At 48.5% G+C, this 20,210-nt stretch overlaps 1 protein-coding gene across 3 annotated transcripts in view; it reads left to right on the top strand.

Annotated features, from left to right (window-relative positions):
• The window catches only part of slc25a16 (solute carrier family 25 member 16), a 156,344-nt gene that overhangs the window by 126,801 nt on the left and 9,333 nt on the right, over positions 1–20,210 (top strand). For all 3 annotated transcript variants that reach the window (XM_072478775.1, XM_072478774.1, XM_072478776.1), the window contains 4 exons: positions 6,674–6,795; positions 11,508–11,574; positions 12,283–12,445; positions 19,422–19,490. In XM_072478775.1, the coding sequence (XP_072334876.1) occupies positions 6,674–6,795; positions 11,508–11,574; positions 12,283–12,445; positions 19,422–19,490 (421 nt within the window). The remainder of the gene's footprint in view (positions 1–6,673; positions 6,796–11,507; positions 11,575–12,282; positions 12,446–19,421; positions 19,491–20,210) is intronic.

Genomic DNA, 20,210 nt, shown 5'->3' with positions numbered 1-20,210 from the left:
CCATTTGCCCAGTACCACTTGTCTGATAATTTTCCAGAGTTCCTGCGTCCCTTCTAATTCCTGATTTACAGCTATTTTGGGGATATTATTTGTGCCCTCTATAGGACTGATCCAAAATACCTGTTCAATTCATCTGCCATCTCCTTAATTTCCCAGACTTGCATTCTAAAGGACCAACGCTCACTATAGGATCAACACCTACTGTATAATACTTTTTTTTAAAGTATCTATAGAAACTCCTACTATCTGTTTTTATATTTCTAGCTAGCTTTCGCTCATACTCTAATGTTTCCCTCCTTGTTAATCTTTCTGTCATTCTTTGCTGCCCCTTATATTCTGCTAAATCTTCCCACCTGTCACCCATGTATGTCCAGTTATATGCTTTTTCTTTAAATTTGATACTATTTTTAACTTTCTAGTTCACCATGGATGGTCTGTCTGTCCCTTGAAGTTTTCTTCCTTATGGAATATATTCTATGCATTCGGAGGAATGGCGAATAGCCAATGTTATTCCTTTGTTTAAGAAGGGTAGCAAGGATAATCCAGCGAACTACAGGCAGGTGAGCCTTACATCAGTGGTAGGGAAATTACTGCAGAGAATTCTTCGAGACAGGATCTACTCCCATTTGGAAGTAAGTGGACGTATTAGCGAGAGGCAGCACGGTTTTGTGAAGGGGAGGTCGTGTCTCACTAACTTGATCGAGTTTTTCGAGGAGGTCACAAAAATGATTGATGCAGGTAGGGCAGTGAATGTTGTCTACATGGACTTCAGTAAGGCCTTTGACAAGGTCCCCCATGGCAGACTGGTACAAAAGGTGAAGTCACACGGGATCAGAGGTGAGCTGGCAAGATGGATACAGAACTGGCTAGGTCACAGAAGGCAGAGAGTAGCAATGGAAGGGTGCTTTTCTGATTGGAGGGCTGTGACTGGTGGTGTTCCGCAGGGATCAGTGCTGGAACCTTTGCTGTTCGTAGTATATATAAATGATTTGGAGGAAAATGTAACTGGTCTGATTTGCGGACGACACAAAGGTTGGTGGAATTGCGGATAGCGATGAGGACTGTCAGTGGATACAGCAGGATTTAGACCGTTTGGAGACTTGGGTGGAGAGATGGCAGATGTAGTTTAATCCGGACAAATGTGAGGTAATGCATTTTGGAAGGTCTAATACAGGTCGGGAATATACAGTGAATGGTATTGACAGTCAGAGAGATCTTGGTGTACAGGTCCACAGGTCACTGAAAGGGGCAACACAGGTGGAGAAGGTAGTCAAGAAGGCATACGGCATGCTTGCTTTCATTGGCCGGGGCATTGAGTATAAAAATTGGCAAGTCACGTTGCAGCTGTATAGAACCTTAGTTAGGCCACACTTGGAGTATAATGTTCAATTCTGGTCGCCACACTAACCTGAAGGATGTGGAGGCTTTAGAGAGGGTGCAGAAGAGATTTACCAGGATGTTGCCTGGTATGGAGGGCATTAGCTATGAAGAGAGGTTGAATAAACTCGGTTTGTTCTCACTGGAACGACGGAGGTTGAGGGGCGACCTGATAGAGGTTTACAAAATTATGAGGGGCATAGACAGGGTGGATAGTCAGAGACTTTTTCCCAGTGTCGAGGTGTCAATTACTAGGGGGCATAGGTTTAAGGTGCGTGGGGCAAGGTTTAGAGGAGATGTACGAGGAAAGCTTTTTACACAGAGGGTAGTGGGTGCCTGGAACTCGCTGCCGGAGGAGGTGGTGGAAGCAGGGACGATAGTGCCGTTTAAGGGGCATCTTGACAAATACATGAATAGGATGGGAATCGAGGGATACGGACCCCGGAAGTGTAGAAGATTTTATGTTAGACGGGCAGCATGATTGGCGTAGGCTTGGAGGGCTGAAGGGTCTGTTCCTGTGCTGTTCTTTGTTCTTATCCCCTTAAATGTCTGACACTGCATCTCTCCCAAAACCTCATTTGCTAGTTCACTTTCACCAATTCCACACTTTCATGCCCATATTATTGCCTTTCTTTAAGTTTAAAATACTAGTGTTAGATCCACTCTTCTGTCACTCAAACTGAATGTAATATCCAATCATATTTTGATCAGTGTTACCCGGGGGTGCCTTCACTATGAGATCATTAATCACTCCCACCTCATTGCACAATACGAGGCCTAGTACAGACTGCTCACTTTTTAAAAATATAAATTTCGAGTATCGGATTCTTTTTTCCAATTAAGGGGCAATTTAGTGTGGCCAATCCACCTACACTGCACATCTTTGGGATGTGGGGGTGAGACCCGCACAGACATGGGGAGAATGTGCAAACTCCGCACTGACAGTGACTCGGGGCCGGGATCGAACCTGAGTCCTCGGTGCAGTGAGACAGCAGTGCTAGCCACTTTGCTGACCTATAGCCTGTTCTCTGATTGACTCCAGATTGTGCTGTTCTAAAAAACTACCCTGAAAATATTCTATGAACTCCTTATCCAGGCTACCTTTGCCGATCTGATTTTTCCAGTCTATATGTAGATTAAAATTCCCCATGATTTTCACTGTAGCTTTCTGACCAACTTCTATTATTTCTCCCTTTACTCCGTCCCACAATGTGGGTGATATTAGGGGGCCGTACACCACTCCCAAAAGTGAATTTTTGCCGTTATAATTCCTCATCTCTACCCAAACTGCTTCTACATCCTCGTTTCATGAATTTGGGTCATCCCTCTTTCTTGTACCAGTGTCATCCTTAATTAACATAGCTGCCGTTCCACCTTTTCCTAGCTTTCTGTCCTAAATGTCACTTACCCTACAATATTGAGGACCCAATCTGTCATTCTGCAGCCATATCTCTATAATGGCTATCGGATCGTACTTATTCATTTCTATTTGTGCTAGCCGTTCATCTTTTTTGTTTCGATTGCTACATGCATTCAAATAATTTTGGCCTTTTTTAATTTTTGTAACCTTACCTTCTGATTTATCCTTCGATTTGTACACTCTGTTCCATCCTGCCAAGGACCATTTATTCTGTCCCATTTTTAATACCTTTCTCTCTTGCCTTTTCTCTACTCTTTGGTTTACCACATCTTCCCAAATTTGACCCCTTGCCCCCAGTATAATGTGAAAAGAAAATCTCTCCTCATTGTTTAGAATCCAATCAGTACTTTGTTATGACAATTAATTTGAATTAATGCTTTCAGGCCTTAGCTCTCAGATCTCACTGCCTCCTATCTTCTGCCCCCTCTCTTAGATTACTCTCTTTATTTAAAATACAATAACGGTACCCCTTCGCACACTCAAATTTCCAGGGTATGGTGCTTTGTAGAAGTCTGAATCTCTAGAACTGGACTTCATGCTGCAAACATTGTGCAAAGAAGTATTTCCTAATTTCACTCCTGAAGGGTCTGGCTCTAATTTATCAATGGTGACCCCTTGTACTCGACTGCCCAATCAGTGGAAATAGTTTTTCTGTTTCTGCACGATCTGTTTCCCTTAAAATCTTTAAAACTTAATCAAATCACCCAGTATGTTCTAACTTGCAGGGAATAAACCCTTGTTTGTTTAATTACCCTTTGAGTCCAGTATCATTCTGGTAAATCTACATTCCAAAGGCGTTGTACTCAGAACTACTCTGCTCCAAAGTATGGTCTAACCACATAGAAATGTGACTTCTATCCCCCTTGTATTCTAGTATTCTATAGAGTTATAAAGGCCAGTGTTTCATTTTGGATTATTTTCTGCATCTGTCCATGACCTATGTACCTGGTGGGACCTATCAGAGATGAAGAAGGAAACTTGTGTGTAGATGCAGAGGCTGTGGGAAGGGTTTTAAATGAATATTTTGACTCTGTGTATACAAAGGAAATGGATAATGCAGATATAGTAGTCCAGGGGGAACACTCAGATATTGGATGGGATAATTATAAAGAGAGAGGAAATACTCGGAAGGATTGGAATCCTTGAAAGTTGATAAGTCACCAGGGCCAGATGGATTGTTTCCGAAGCTACTGAAGAAGGGAAGAGAGGAGATAGCAGATGCTCTGAGGATGATTTTCCAATCCTCACTAGATACAGGGGAGGTACCAGCGGACTGGAGAAATGCAAACGTGGTTCCATTGTTTAAAAAGGATCAAAGGAAATGCCAAACAATTAATGGCCAGTTTTACGTCAGTAGTGGGAAAATTACCAGAATCAATCCTGAGCGATAGGATTAATTGTCACATAGAAAGGCATGGACTAGTTGGGGATAGTCAGCATGGATCTGTTAAAGGAAGGTCTTGTCACACAAATTTGATTGAATTCTTTGAGGAAGCGACAAGAAGATAGTGCAGTGGATGTCGTGTACATGGAATTTAGCAAAGCAAAGTTGCACATGGCAGATTGGTCAAGAAAGTGAAAGCCCATATACAGGGCAATGTGGCAAACTGGATAAAAAGTTGGCTTAGTAACAGGAAACAAAGACTAATGGTCGATGGCTGCCCTTGCATTTGGAAAGTTGTTTCAAGTGGTGTTCCACAGGGCTCAGTGTTGGGACCCTTACTGTTTGTGTTATATATCAACAATTTGGATGTGAACGTAGAGGGCATGATTGGGAAATTTGCAGATGATACAAAGACTGGCCGAGCAGTGGACAGTGTAGAGGATAGCTATAATCTCCAAAATGATATAGATGGATTGGTGGAATGGGCAATAAAGTGGCAGATGGAATTTAACATCAAGAGGTGTGAGGTCATGCATTTAGGGAGGTCAAACAGTTATAAGGAGTACACAATAAATGGGAATATACTAAGCGGGGCACATGAAGTGAAAGATCTTGGTGTACAAGTACACAGATCACTAAAAGCAGCAGTTCAAATAGACAAGTTTGTAAAGAAAGCATGTGAAATGCTCTCCTTTGTTGGCAGATGTATAGAATATAAAAGTAAGATAAGTAAGGATGTGGAGAGGATGTTTCCACTTGTAGGAAAAGCTCGAACCAGGGGGCACAATCTCACGCTAAAGGGACGATCCTTTATAACAGAGATGAGGAGGAAGTTCTTCAGCCAGAGGGTGGTGAATCTGTGGAACTCTTTGCCGCAGAAGGCTGTGGAGGCCAAATCACTTGAGTGTTTTTAAGACAGAGTTAGATAGGTTCTTGATTAATAAGGGGATCAGTTAGTATGGGGAGAAGACAGGAGAATGGGGATGAGAAAAATATCAGCCATGATTGAATGGCGGAGCAGACACGATGGGCTAAGTTGCCTAATTCTGTTCCTCTGTCTTATGGTCTTAATGTTGGAATTGTATAAGACACTGGTGAGGCCACAACTGGAGTATTGTGCACAGTTCTGGTCACCACATTACAGAAAGGGTGTAATTGCTCTGGAGGAGGTTTACAAGAATGTTGCCAGTGCTGGAAAAGTGTAGCTGCGATTGGATAGGTTGGGGTTATGTTCCTTGGAACAAAAAAGGCCAAGGGATGACTTTATTGAGGTGTACAAAATAATGAGGGGAAGTGATGGAGAGGACAGGATAAAATTGTTTCCCTTGGTGGAGAATTCTAGAACCAGGGGACATCGATTCAAGATAAGTAGCAGAAGGTGTAGAGGGAACATGAGGAAGAGCTTTTTTGCGCAAGAGGGCAGTGGGAGTCTGGAATTCGCTGCCCAAGTTGGTGACCTGCACCTTAAATATTCTGAGCTACAGGGCTATGGACCGGGTGCAGGAAGGTGGGATTAGAAAGGGCACCTAGGTGTCCTCGGGGTGGCATGGACAAGATGGGCCGAATAGCCTCCTTCTGTGCTGTAACGTTTGTATGATGGTTGACTTGTGCCTTGTAGAATGGGAAAGACTTTGAGGAGTCAGGAGGTGAATTACACGCTCCAGAATCTGACCCCAGAGGGTGGTGAATCACCAGTCTCTGACCTGCTGTTGTAGTCACAGTGTGTGGCTGACCCTGTTCAGTTTCAGGTCAATGGTAAGCCATCCCAGAATGTTGACAGTGGGGGATTTCACGGTGGTAAAATATCAAGGGTAAATGGCCAGATTCACTCTTGCTGGGGATCTGGACAACATTGACCTTCTTCCTGACGAATCAATCAGATAGCAGTGTTTGGGAGAAGCCGGCCTTCAAGCCTGTGTAATTGATGATCAGCCTGTGCTCGGTGCGTCAGAGTAAAGGCACTTTCTGTGCTAGTTTCCAATGCCAGATTTCTCATTGATGCTCTGCTTGATTTGACGGTCTGACTTCTATGAACATTGAAGCTGACCATGATGATGGGGTTGTCAGAGAAATGCGGGAGATCACGTGACCTAGATCTTTATTGAGCGGATGTTTATATTTTGTCTGGGTTGCTCATGGTTGACACCGAGGTGGTGATGATGGTGGGTTGACATTTCCCAGGGAGCAGTGACCAGGTGGCCATTAATGCCTTTGGGAAAGTTGTCAAGTTTCAATGCAAAGCCACCATTGATCTGACCAATGTTCTTTTAAACTGCTCAGAGATGTGACCAGTTGACAACAAAAGAAGTATGTTCAGCCACTGGGCATGTGCACAATTGTGGCCGATGTAGCTGTTCCACATGAGATTTTTAATGTGTGGCACAGTGACAGCACTAACATTGCAGAAACATGCTGGGACTCCTTAGTTTAGGTTTGGAGTTACTTCTTGCTCTTTCAGAGAACAGCGGACAATATGTGGTTTTGTTTTACAGGAATGACTGCAGTGATATGTACCTATCCTCTTGACATGATCCGAGCGCGTCTGGCTTTCCAGGTGAAGGGTGAGCACAGGTATGCTGGAATCATTGATGCTTTCAGGGTCATTTACACACAGGTGCGTATTGCATCTTTCTGTTACATTATATGAGAAACTAGCCCAATGAGCTGTATTGGAAAGTTGCACCTGGTTAAATGCGGAGATTTTCTAATAAGTTTTGCTGTTGTATATTTCAGTGACTGAAATATACAACATGGATTGAGACTCAGACCTCAACGCCATGAGCCTGAGTAAAAGGCAGACCCACCCTTAGAGTCACAGAGAGAGTTCTGTTCCCCCTTTGCTGCTCAGGGGTATCCCGCTCCAGATGCGGCTCCCTGGGGTCCCCTCTGCACGTGGCTCCCTGTGGTTCCCTCCGCGCGCGGCTCCCTGGGGTTCACTCCGCGCGCGGCTCCCTGGGGTTCACTCCGCGCGCGGCTCCCTGGGGTTCACTCCGCGCGCGGCTCCCTGGGGTTCACTCCGCGCGCGGCTCCCTGGGGTTCACTCCGCGCGCGGCTCCCTGGGGTTCACTCCGCGCGCGGCTCCCTGGGGTTCACTCCGCGCGCGGCTCCCTGGGGTTCCCTCCGCTCGCGGCTCCCTGGGGTTCCCTCCGCTCGCGGCTCCCTGGGGTTCACTCCGCGCGCACTCCCTGGGGTTCACTCCGCGCGCGGCTCCCTGGGGTTCACTCCGCGCGCACTCCCTGGGGTTCACTCCGCGCGCGGCTCCCTGGGGTTCAATCCGCGCGCGGCTCCCTGGGGTTCCCTCCGCGCGCGCACTCCCTGGGGTCCCCTCTGGGCGTGGCTCCTTGGGGTTCACTCCGCGTGCGGCTCCCTGGGGACCCCACCGAGCCTGGCTCCCTGGGGTCCCCTTCCAGGCACAGCTGCCTGGGGTGCCCCTCTGGCCACGGCTCCCTGGGGTCCACCGCGCGCGGCTCCCTGGGGTCCATTCCGCGAGTGGCTCCCTGGGGTCCCCTCCGGGCATGGATCCCTGGGGTCCCCCACTGGGCGTGGCTCCCTGGGGTCCCCCACTGGGCGTGGCTCCCTGGGGTCCCCCACTGGGCGTGGCTCCCTGGGGTCCCCCACTGGGCGTGGCTCCCTGGGCTCCCCCATCTGGGCGTGGCTCCCTGGGCTCCCCCATCTGGGCGTGGCTCCCTGGGCTCCCCCATCTGGACGTGGCTCCCTGGGGTCCTCCATCTGGACATGGCTCCCTGGGGTCCCCCTCTGGGCGTGGCTCCCGGGCCCCCCCCCTCTGGGTGCGGCTCCCTGGGGTCCCCCTCCAGGTGCGGCTCCCTGTGGTCCCCCTCCGGGCACGGCTCCCTGGGGTCCCCCTCCGGGTGTAGCTCCCTGTGGTCCCCCGCTGGGCATGGCTCCCTGGGGTCCCCCTCTGGGCGTGGCTACCTGGGGTCCCCCTCTGGGCGTGGCTACCTGGGGTCCCCCTCTGGGCGTGGCTACCTGGGGTCCCCCTCTGGGTGTGGCTCCCTGGGGTCCCCCTCTGGGCGTGGCTCCCGGGGCCCCCCCCCTCCGGGTGCGGCTCCCTGGGGCCCCCCTCCGGGCACGGATCCCGGGCCCTCCCCCTCCAGGTGCAGCTCCTGTGGGCCCCCTCCGGGCGCGGATCCTGGGGTCCCCCTCCTCCAGGTGCGGCTCCCGGGGGCCCCCCTCCCGGCACGGTTCCCGGGGGTCCCCCTCCGGGCACGGCTCCAGCCGTGGCTTTTTTGCTCTCCTTTCGTTTCTCTTCACTTATCGTCTCTCACAGTCCCTTTCATTTCTTCCTCCTTGGGAATTCTGCCCTTCCAAATCCATGCACTAATCATTCAGCACTTCTTGCTGCTATCCCAATCCTGACTTCCTGTTAGCTTCTAAACGTCTTTTCTGCTCCTGGCATCTCCATAGGGCTCTTTGAGGAACATGGCGCTGACGCCTATGGGTAGCAACCCCAACTGCCCTGTCCTGCTCTCACCAATCTTCGTGTCCAGTTCACCAACTCGGGAGTAATCTTTCCAACCACCTCCTTGTATTGATCATCCCTCTGAAATTGACTTGGCTTTTACAGCCCCTCGCCTCATCTCCCTCCAGAATATCTGTTCACTTGTGAAAACATTGTTGCTATCCAAGGAATTCCTTGTAGATGATTGCTTCAGTATCATTGTCATGACAGAAGTTTGACTAATGAGTGAGGACAGCTACTTCCCAAATTAATCTCCCCCCCCCCCCCCCCCCATTTATAACACTACTTGCCCCATCCAAACATTCCCCGTGATGGCGCAGCTCTTACCAGCAAATCACACCTTTGTCGATTTGCCTATTCTTCTGACATCTTCTCCTCCTTTGAGCAATTTACCTTGTTCTGCCCGTCAACTCTCACTTAAAATCCTGCTCTGCCCACCCAAGTAGCATGCCAAGTTTCTCAACAAGCCACTTTCACTGCCTTCCTCCCTCTATAGTCTCTACCCCGCATGACTTCTCAATCATTTGATCTCAAGCTCCATCTCAACTCATTGTACTTTCTCTCCTCTCCGGTTACTCTCTCTTTCTCCCTCCATCTAAACTTCCCAACTCATTCTCACGGCCACCCTCTAGACCTTGCCATCTCACTGTGCTTCTTCCTTCTTTGTATTGCTCTTCGCCCACAATTCTTTCTCAATCTTCCTCTCTTTGTTGTCTACCTTTTGTTTAAAAACTTGTAAAAACGTTTTCAAAGTCCCATGCATCTACCTTGCAGCTCTCCATTCACCCTGATACTTTTGCAGCTACTAATCTCCTCAACCACACACTCCACCCTGATGCCCTCATCTCCATCAAAAGCACTAAACTCGCCTTGTTTTGATTGTTCCTCTGTTATGACTCCTATCTTCACTCTAAGTCCGAGTGATGCAGATTTAAACGGACGGGGAAGACAACCATTTTAGCCATTCGCCACAGATCTGAACCACGTAAAGCACTAGCAGGACCCGTTTCCCATCTTCCAAAACTCTTCACTGTTCTGAGATCAAGCTGAAATGCAAGGGATACCCTTGGATTCTCTTCTCCTCGAGGGAATTGTCTTCTCCCCTGCCTCTTCCACCATTACAAACAAGTACCAGGAGCTGCAATCTATACTGTCGTGTTGGAGTGTTAACCTCCTGCCCTCTCGGATCTATTGCCACCACCCAAATATCTTTCCTGGCCACCTTCTTAGCTGTTACTGTTGAATGGCCCTCTTTGCTCGGGTGTTGTCCCGCTCCCTATCAAATCTCCCATCCTTAGTAAACCACTTTTGAGTATCTGCCTGTGCAAACTATTGCCCCATCTCCAAAGTCCTTCAGTGTGTTGTTGTTTCCAAAATTGGGTCAACTTGCCAGCACTCCATGTTTTAATCAATCCTATCGGGTTTCCACCTCTGCTACAGTACTGAAACCTGCCCTTATCAAAGTCACAAATGACTTCTCATGTGACTGTGATCATAGCACATGGTCTCTCCTCATCTTTCTTGACACAGTTAAGCACATCATCCTCCTCCAGTGCCTTTCCTTCATTGCCCAGTTGGGTAGGACTGTTCCTGACTAATTGCTTATCTGTACAGTTGTAGCCAGAATTACCTGGAATGGCTTCTCTGACCCATCCCACGTCATTATCTCTGGTATTCCTCCTATCTCTCATCTAACATGCTTCAACTTTATCCCAAAACACACCGCTCCCCTGCTGTACCTCACTGCAGCTCTTCTGACTCCTCCACTCTTTCTGATTTGTCTGGCATCTAGTACTGAATGAGCACAAGGATCTCCCTATTAAGTATCGGGATGACCAAAGCCATTGTTTCTGGTCCCCATCACAAACTCCAATTTCCCGTCAGTGATTCTATTCCTCTACCTGGAAAATATCTGAGGATGAACCACATCATTCTCAACCCTGGTCTTATATTTGACTCCAGCATGAGTCAATCAGCCACACATCTGTCCATCACAAGCACCGCCTGCTTCTACCATGGTAACATTTCCCGAATACATGCAGACCTCAGCTCATCTGCTGCAAATATCCTCATCGTTATGCCGTTGTTACCATTACACTTGTCTATTCCAATGCTCGCCCAGCCGGACTTCCATCCTTCATAAAACTTCAGCTCATCCAGACTTCTACTGCCTGCGTCCTCCAACTTGCACCAAGTCCCGTTCACCCCTCACCTCTGTGCTTTCTGACCTTCATTGGCTTCCAGTCTGACGATTCCTCAGTTTAAAAGTTCTCTTCCTTGTTTCCAAACCTGCCCCTATTGCTATCAGCATCTCCAGCCTCAAGACTCTGTGATCTCTGTTCTTCCAATTCTGAGCTCTTGTGCATCCTCCGTTTTAATTGTTCCATCCTTGGTAGCTGTGCCGATGGGAAAGGATTCAGTTACCCTTCAGAGCTGGAGATTCATCACGGCGCACTTAGACTGGGGAAAGACCATTCACCTGCTCAGTCTGGGAAGGGATTTGCTCACTCTTCCCATGTTGTGACGCACCAATGGGTTCACTCCAATAACAAACCTTTGAATTGTGACGCCTTGCGGATGTTTTACTACATTATAGGCGCTATATAAATGCTCAGAAACCTCCTCCCTGGAGTTGCTCCTCCTTGGGGTCACTTTGCAACAATATGTGATACTGCCTCCCTATCGCAGGTTGTGAAAAGTCGTAAGACTTGAACCCATTGTTCAGAGAGTTGCTGTTGCTGGGTTAATGGAAGCTGTTTGACTTTGTTTTTGTATAGTTGTGGCTAACCATTGATTGAATGAGGAAATTTATTAATGTTCCAAATTTTTTTTCTCCTGTTTATAAGGAGGGAGGATTTCGAGGGTTTTACAGAGGTCTGACTCCTACTATCATTGGCATGGCTCCATATGCAGGTATTCTGAGGGCTCAAGGAACATCTACTTTTCTTCATCAATGCTTTTAATAAACATTTTCGTAAGGACTGAGGGCAATGGTCCATTTAAAAACTGCCCGCTCAGCCCTCCGCATTCACTTGTAATAGCAAATATGAAGATGATGAACTGCTTCATCTCAAAGATTATTTTTTTCCTTCATTTATTATCCATCCGAATTGCCCTTATGAAGGTGGTAGGGAGAATCGGAGAGGCTTGCTTGGCCATTTCAGAGAGCAGTTATGGAACCAACCACATTGCTGTGGGTAGAGAGTCACATGTAGGCCTGACTGGGTAAGAACAGCAGATTTATCCCCTAAAAGATATGAGTTGATCTTCATGACAATCCAGCCAGCTTTTCATTCCAGATTTAATTAATTGAATCTCACTTCCCGGCTACTGTGATAGGCTTTGAACTCGGGTTTCTGGATCATCGCCTCAGGCTTATTAGTCCAGTAACATAACCATTATGCGACTGCTCAGGCATAGAACCCATGATAAAAGTCTATACACCTAAATTTTCTCCTGCACACTCCATGCTCACCTATTTTATGGCCCTAATCTAGTTCCTTCTGTTCGTAGGTTGCTTTAGTCAAAAGTAACAGTTGATAATTGCTTTTGTTTTGCATATCTAGCATTTGCAGGTTTTGTTATTCTGGATATTTACTTTGTATTAAATATTAATTTCAGGAATTTCGTTCTTCACTTTTGGCACTTTGAAGAGTATCGGCCTCAGTCAGGCTCCTGGCATTCTTGGAAGACCTTCTTCTGACAATCCGAATGTCTTGGTTTTAAAAACCCATGTCAACTTGCTGTGTGGTGGAATAGCAGGAGCGTTTGCTCAAACAGTGTCGTAAGTGTTCACCTGCATAATGGGGAGAGAGGCTGGGGAATATGGACCATACCAATCCCACTGCTCCCAAAAGTTTTTAGAGTAGATAATTGGCAAAAAAAAATCAGTTCTATGATAGATGTTACAAGCAGTCCTTTTATCCAAAATCCAAAGGGGTGAAACAAGTCATCAGATTGCGCCGGTTCCCACGTGGGGCTTGCACAGTGGGACACAGAGTCAGGAGTCAGTCATTCTGTACCTTCTGTCTGTTCCACATTGTATTAGATCATGGCTAATCTGCATCTCAACACTATCTATTCTCCTTGTTTCCATAACTTAATATACTTAGCGAAAAAAAATCCTTCAAACTCAGTTTTAACATTTTTAGCAGCTTGTAGGGAGGTAGTTCCAATTTTGCACTGTGCTCCGTTTGATGAAGTGCTTATTCACATCATTGTTGCGTGTCCTGGCTCTCCTTTATGTTCCAACCTGTTTGAGTCATTAACCTTTTTATTTATTTTTCATATCTGCCTCCTAGTGTTTACTGAATTCTGTACTTTGCCCCCTAAATCTCTTTGCTTCCCGCCATTGAGAAATGTTTCTATAAATAGCTCCCTTGGGTCAAAGTGGATGACCTTTCACTTTCCCACATTAAACTATCTGCTGTGGTTCTTACTCATTTATGTCAACTTTCCTTTGCAACTTTCAGCTTCTTGTGCCACCTAACATATTCTAACCAACAAATAAACTATCTAACTCGTCTTTTTAAAAAAATATTTTTATTGAACTTTTAACATTTTATGCCAAATATTTACAAAACAAAACGAACACGCTTATAAACAAAAGAAAAAATTCCAAACGACAACTGTAACAATAACCTTCCTTAATGAAAATACAATTCCCCCCGCACTAACTGTTGACCCTGGGTAGGGTGCTCTTTCCAAGAGCTGGTGCAGACTCGATGGGCCGAATTACCTTCCTTCTGCACTGTAAACTCTATGTAAATTATATGTAAACTGCTAACAGTGAGCAACTCCTTAAAGTGCAATATGAATGGTTGCCATCTACGGTAGAACTCATCAGTCGGCCCCCTCACTTGACCTTCTTGAGATACAGAAATTCCATCAAGTCACCTAGCCACACTGAGGCACTAGGCGGTGTCGCCTGCCTCCAACTCAGCAGAATCCTCGTCCGAGCAATCAACAAAACCCCGGCTGGTCCGACGCCCCAAATATAGCTAGTAACGGACAGGCCTCTGAATCAACATTCAGGGTTGCCAATATGGTGCTGAAAAAAGATCCCCTAAAACCCACCAATTTGGGACAGGACCAGAAAATGTTTGTGCGGTTCGCAGACCCTCTCAAACACCACTCGGACCTATCCTAAACCCCGCAAAAACACACACACACACACACAAGGCTCATAGACTACCTGGCGCCGCAACTACCTCCACCCCTCCCACCAAACAAACAAACTGGACTCACTGTGTCCCACCCCACCTGGCCCAAAGAGTCGTAGCCTCTCTTCTCTTTCCCCCCCCCCCAACTCCACTCCTGTTCATTAGCCACCCACTCTCCGTATTATTAGCAAAGTAGCCCCCACCCATGGTCCTCTTCCAGTACTCCTCAAGAACAACAACCTCCCCATCCCTCCTGACCCACTCTCCCCACCAATGTGCCCAAACCCCAACAACATTAAATAGCTTCTCTCCCCTCAAGGAAAAATAACAATCACCCCTTCTTACTGCCCTAATTCCCAACAGAACAAAAACAACAAAAAGGCACATGGGTATACTGCACAAACACTCCCCTTCATTCACAGAGTCCCAAACAGTCCTCCTCAGACCGGTCCCAGCTTCTCTCTGCTGAAGGCCTCTGTCAGCTCCAGTGTGTCGAAAAAGTAATCTTTCGAGTCCATTGTAACCCACAGTTACAGCGTACACACACCATGTACACCATCCCAAATCACACACCCTTGCTATAAAACACAACCTTCACCTTGTTGAAGGCCACAAGTCTCCTTTCCAGCTCAGTCCTAATGTCATGATATATCCGCACAGTGTGCCCATCCCAGTCAATGTTCCGGATCCTTATCGCCCACTCCAAGACCCTCTCCTTCCTTTGATAGCTGTGAAAGCAGATAATCACCTCCCGCAGTGGCTTGTTCAGCATTGGCTTCTGCCTGAGCGCCAAATGAGCTCTATCCAACTCCGGAGGGGAGAACAACTCATCCCCTCCCACCAACCGAGAGAACACCTTTGAGCCCTCAGCTTCCTCCGCAGCCCCACCAACCTGAGGCTCAACCGCCTTGACCTGTTCTCAACATCCTGCAATTTTAAGTTCAGGCCTTTGTTGCTCTCCACCACGAGCAGTAATTCCGCTTCCAGCGAGGTAAACTGATCCTCATGCTGCGACAAGGCCTCGCCCACACCCTTCAAGGTCGAATTCAAAGTCTTTACAAGCTGTTCATGAATCTGGCCCAAAGCTTCCTCAACAGTGGCTTTAAATTTATCTCCTCGCTCTGCCGCTCAAACTGCTTATCCATCTGTTTGCCAAATTTTTCCAGCTCCTGCGCCATCACCACAGCCAGCGTGGCAATGTAACGGGTGTGGCAGCCACCCCACCACCCCCTCCCTCAAGTTCTTTCGACGGGCTGAGCCCTTCGCGTTGGGCTTATTCGTTGACAATTTCGACATGCCTCCACTGGGTGGGAGTTCACCAGTTTAACTAACTGGGTGTGGACACCAAAATGCCCTGAAAAAACGGGTAAAAGGAATCACAAACAAAGACCCTGCCAGGAGTCACATTTTTTAATGTCTTGCTCTTGCATGACATCACCGGCAGTTGACTCGAGTCTTTTACCCTAGTCATATATATACGTATATATAAATATAGTGAAAAGCTTTGTCCCCAGCCTGGGGAAAACCATTTGTCCTTTCCTGCCAAATTGAGTACAGATCCGTTATTCCACCTCCTGGCCAATTTTCTGTTCATGCCAATAGTTTATCTCCATTTCATGTGCTGCAATTTTTCAGTTTCTTATGTGGAATCTAGTTTAATGTCTTCAGGTCTATAGAATTAGACAATCCCTTACCGAGCAGTATTTGTTACCTCATCAAAAATAGCCAACACGATCAGTGAGACATGATTTATCCTTTTCAAATCCATGATTTGTGTGTGTACACTGTAACTGTGGGCTTTTCAAATCTCAGATTAGCTCGTATTTGTTCAAGTCGCAGTCACTCTGCCTCTAATAACTTTCTCACAATGAGCGTTGGGCTCATTGGCCGATCGTTTCTGAGTTTATCTCTCTTACTCTTCTTAATTAATGGAGGGTGATTGGCAATTTTCAATTCAAGGGTACAATTCCAGAATCTGGAGACTGGTGGGCAGCTATGGCCCTGGCCCAGGCAGCAAGGTGAGCCATGGCCCGGGCCGTAAGGTGAGCCCTGGCCCAGACCGCAAGGTGAGCACTGGCACAGACCGCAAGGTGAGCCCTGGCCCAGACCGCAAGGTGAGCCCTGGCCCAGACCGCAAGGTGAGCCCTGGCCCAGACCGCAAGGTGAGCCCTGGCCCGGGCCGTAAGGTGAGCCCTGGCCCAGACAGCAAGGTGAGCCCTGGCCCAGACAGCAAGGTGAGTCCTGGCCCAGACCGCAAGGTGAGCCCTGGCCCGGCCCGTAAGGTGAGCCCTGGCCCAGACAGCAAGGTGAGCCCTGGCCCGGGCCACAAGGTGAGCCCTGGCCCGGGCCACAAGGTGAGCCCTGGCCCGGGCCACAAGGTGAGCCTTGGCCCAGACAGCAAGGTGAGCCCTGGCCCGGGCCGTAAGGTGAGCCCTGGCCCGGGCCACAAGGTGAGCCCTGGCCCGTCCACAAGGTGAGCCTTGGCCCAGACAGCAAGGTGAGCCCTGGCCCGGGCAGCAAGGTGAGCCCTGGCCTGGGCCGTAAGGTGAGCCCTGGCCCGGGCCGTAAGGTGAGCCCTGGCCCAGACAGCAAGGTGAGCCCTGGCCCAGACAGCAAGGTGAGCCCTGGCCCAGACAGCAAGGTGAGCCCTGACCCAGACAGCAAGGTGAGCCCTGACCCAGACAGCAAGGTGAGCCCTGGCCCAGACAGCAAGGTGAGCCCTGGCCCAGACAGCAAGGTGAGCCCTGGCCCAGACAGCAAGGTGAGCCCTGGCCCAGACAGCAAGGTGAGCCCTGGCCCAGACAGCAAGGTGAGCCCTGGCCCAGACAGCAAGGTGAGCCCTGGCCCAGACAGCAAGGTGAGCCCTGGCCCAGACAGCAAGGTGAGCCCTGGCCCAGACAGCAAGGTGAACCCTGGCCCGGGCCGCAAGGTGAGCCCTGGCCCAGGCCGGGCTGGATGTCTCCGATCGTGTTTTCGGGATCCTTAAGGGGAACCCCAAGTCGTGGTCCACATAGGCACCGATGACATAGGTAGGGAAAGGGATGGGGATGGAAGGCAGGTATTCAGGGAACTAGGGTGGAATCTTAGAGCTAGAACAAGCAGAGTTATTTTCTCTGGGTTGTTAACCGTGCCACGTGCTATCGAGACAAGGAATAGGGAGAGAGAACAGTTGAACATGTGGCTACAGGGATGGTGCAGGAGGGGGGGATTCAGATACCTGGATAATTGGGGCTCATCCTGGGGTAGGTGAGACCTCTACAAACGGGATGGTCTACACCTGAACCAGAGGGGTACCAATATCCTGGGGGGAAATTTGCTAATGCTCTTCGGGAGGGTTTAAGATAATTCAGCAGGGGGATGGGAACCTGAATTGTAGCTCCAGTGTACAGGAGGTTGAGAGTAGTGAGGTCATGAGTAAGGTTTCAAGGTCGCAGGAGTGTACAGGCAGTCAGGAAGGTGGTTTGAAGTATGTCTACTTCAACGGCAGGAGCATCCGGAATAAGGTGGGTGAACTTGCAGCATGTGGTGGTACCTGGGACCTCGATGTTGTGGCCATTTCAGAGACATGGATAGAGCAGGGACAGGAATGGTTGTTGCAGGTTCCGGGGTTTAGATGTTTCAGTAAGCTCAGGGAAGGTGGTAAAAGAGGGGGAGGTGTGACATTGTTAGTCAAGGACAGTATTACGGTGGCAGAAAGGACGTTTGATGAGGACTCGTCTACTGAGGTAGTATGGGCTGAGGTTAGAAACTGGAAGGGAGAGGTCACCCTGTTGGGGGTTTTCTATCCGCCTCCGAAAAGTTCCAGAGATATAGAGGAAAGATGATTCTGGATAGGAGCGAATGTAACAGAGCAGCTGTTATGGGGGACTTTAACTTTCCAAATATTGACTGGAAACGCTATAGTTCGAGTACTTTAGATGGGTCAGTTTTTGTCCAATGTGTGCAGGAGGGTTTCCTGATGCAGTGAGCCCTGGCCCAGACAGTATGCGGATAGGCCAACAAGAGGCAAGGCCACATTGGATTTGGTATTGGGTAATGAACCAGGCCAGGTGTTAGATTTGGAGGTAGGTGAGCACTTTGGTGATAGTGACCACAATTCGATTACGTTTACTTTAGTGATGGAAAGGGATAGATATATACTCTGTTATAGCTGGGGGGGAAGGCAATTATGATGCGATTCGGCAAGATTTAGGATGCATAGGATGGGGAAGGAAACTGCAGGGGATGGGCACAATTGAAATCTGGAACTTGTTCAAAGAACAGCTACTGCGTGTCCTTAATAAGTATGTACCTGTCAGGCAGGGAGGAAATGGCCGAGCGACGGAACCGTGGTTTACTAAAGTAGTTGAATCACTTGTCAAGAGGCAGGAGGAGGCTTATGTAAAGATGAGACATGAAGGTTCAGGTAGGGCGCTCGAGAGTTACAAGTTAGCTAGGAAGGACCTAAAGAGAGAGCTAAGAGCCAGGAGGGGACATGAGAAGTCCTTGGCAGGTAGGATCAAGGAAAACCCTAAAGCTTTCTATAGATATGTCAGGAATAAAAGAATGACTAAGGTAAGAGTAGGACCAGTAAAGGACAGTAGTGGGAAGTTGTGCGTGGAGTCCGGGGAGATAGGAGAGGCACTAAATGAATATTTATGTCAGTATTCACACAGGAAAATGACAATGTTGTTGAGGAGAATACTGAGATTCAGGCTACTAGGCTGGAAGGGCTTGAGCTTCATAAGGAGGAGGTGTTAGCAATTCTGGAAAGTGTGAAAATAGATAAGTCCCCAGGGCCGGATGGGATTTATCCTAGGATTCTCTGGGAAGCTAGGGAGGAGATTTCGGAGCCTTTGGCTTTGATCTTTAAGTCATCTTTGTCTACAGGAATAGTGCCAGAAGACTGGAGGATAGCAAATGTTGTTCCCTTGTTCAAGAAGGGGAGTAGAGACAACCCTGGTAACTATAGACCAGTGAGCCTTACTTCTGCTGTGGGCAAAGTCTTGGAAAGGATTATAAGAGATAGGATTTATAATCATCTAGAAAGGAATAATTTGATTAGGGATAGTCAATACGGTTTTGTGAAGGGTAGGTCGCACAAACCTTATTGAGTTCTTTGAGAAGGTGACCAAAGAGGTGGACGAGGGTTGATGTGTGTATGGATTTCAGCAAAAAATCTGGCCCGGGCCGCAAGGTGAGCCCTGGCCCGGGCCGCAAGGTGAGCCCTGGCCCGGGCCGCAAGGTGAGCCCTGGCCCGGGCCGCAAGGTGAGCCCTGGCCCGGGCCGCAAGGTGAGCCCTGGCCCGGGCCGCAAGGTGAGCCCTGGCCCGGGCCGCAAGGTGAGCCCTGGCCCGGGCCGCAAGGTGAGCCCTGGCCCGGGCCGCAAGGTGAGCCCTGGCCCGGGCCGCAAGGTGAGCCCTGGCCCGGGCCGCAAGTTGAGCCCTGGCCCGGGCCGCAAGGTGAGCCATGGCCCGAGTACCAATTTGGACCTGTGAATAGTTTACATAAGCTTTAGAAAACTGTTTATGGACAAATCTTATCATTAACAGTTTTTTCATTTTCAGCGGAAATATTTCTAACATATTTTCACGGATTGTGTTGAATTTTTATGTTGCAGGTACCCTCTAGATGTGGCTCGGAGGCGAATGCAGTTAGGCTCCATTCTGATTGAAGCTGATAAATATGCGTAAGTACAATCTATTAATGTACAAAGACGTTTCTAGTAATGATAGGGGAATGTGATATGACGAGATTCTCATTCCTCCTTTTTGCCACACAATTAGACAATCTTTAATAGCATTCTCATTGCTGAATCCTCCACTATTAACATCCTTGGGGTTACCCTGGACCAGAAGCTGAACTGGACCAGCCACATAAATACTGTGGCCCAGCTCAGAGACTGGGAATTCTACAGTAAGTAACTCACCTCCTGACTCTCCACCACCTACAACACACATGCCAGGAGTGGGAATACTCCCCACTTGCCTGGATGAGTGCAGTTGCAACAATACTTAAGAAGCCAGACACCATCCAGGACAAAGCAGCCTGCTTGATTGGAGCTATATCCAGCACCTTCAACATCCACTCCTTCCACCACAAACACAGTAACAGCAGTGTGTACGATCTACAAGATGCACTGCAGAAACTCACAAAGGTTCCTTTGACAGCAGCTTCCAAACCTACGGCCACTAGGGCAGCATGGTAGCACAGTGGTTAGTACTATGGCTTCACAATGCCAGGGTCCCGGGTTTGATTCCCGGCTTGGGTCACTGTCTGTGCGGAATCTGCACGTTCTCCCTGTGTCCTCCGGATGCTCCGGTTTCCTCCCACAGTCCAATGATGTGCAGGTTAGGTGCATTGGCCATGCTAAATTGCCCCTTTGTGTCCAAAAGGTTGCAGCTTGGGT

The sequence above is a fragment of the Scyliorhinus torazame genome, chromosome 16 (assembly GCF_047496885.1).
Source record: "Scyliorhinus torazame isolate Kashiwa2021f chromosome 16, sScyTor2.1, whole genome shotgun sequence".
NCBI lineage: Eukaryota > Metazoa > Chordata > Chondrichthyes > Carcharhiniformes > Scyliorhinidae > Scyliorhinus > Scyliorhinus torazame.
Note: the sequence above shows the minus strand (reverse complement) of the source record. Positions and strands in the feature narration are given on the sequence as shown.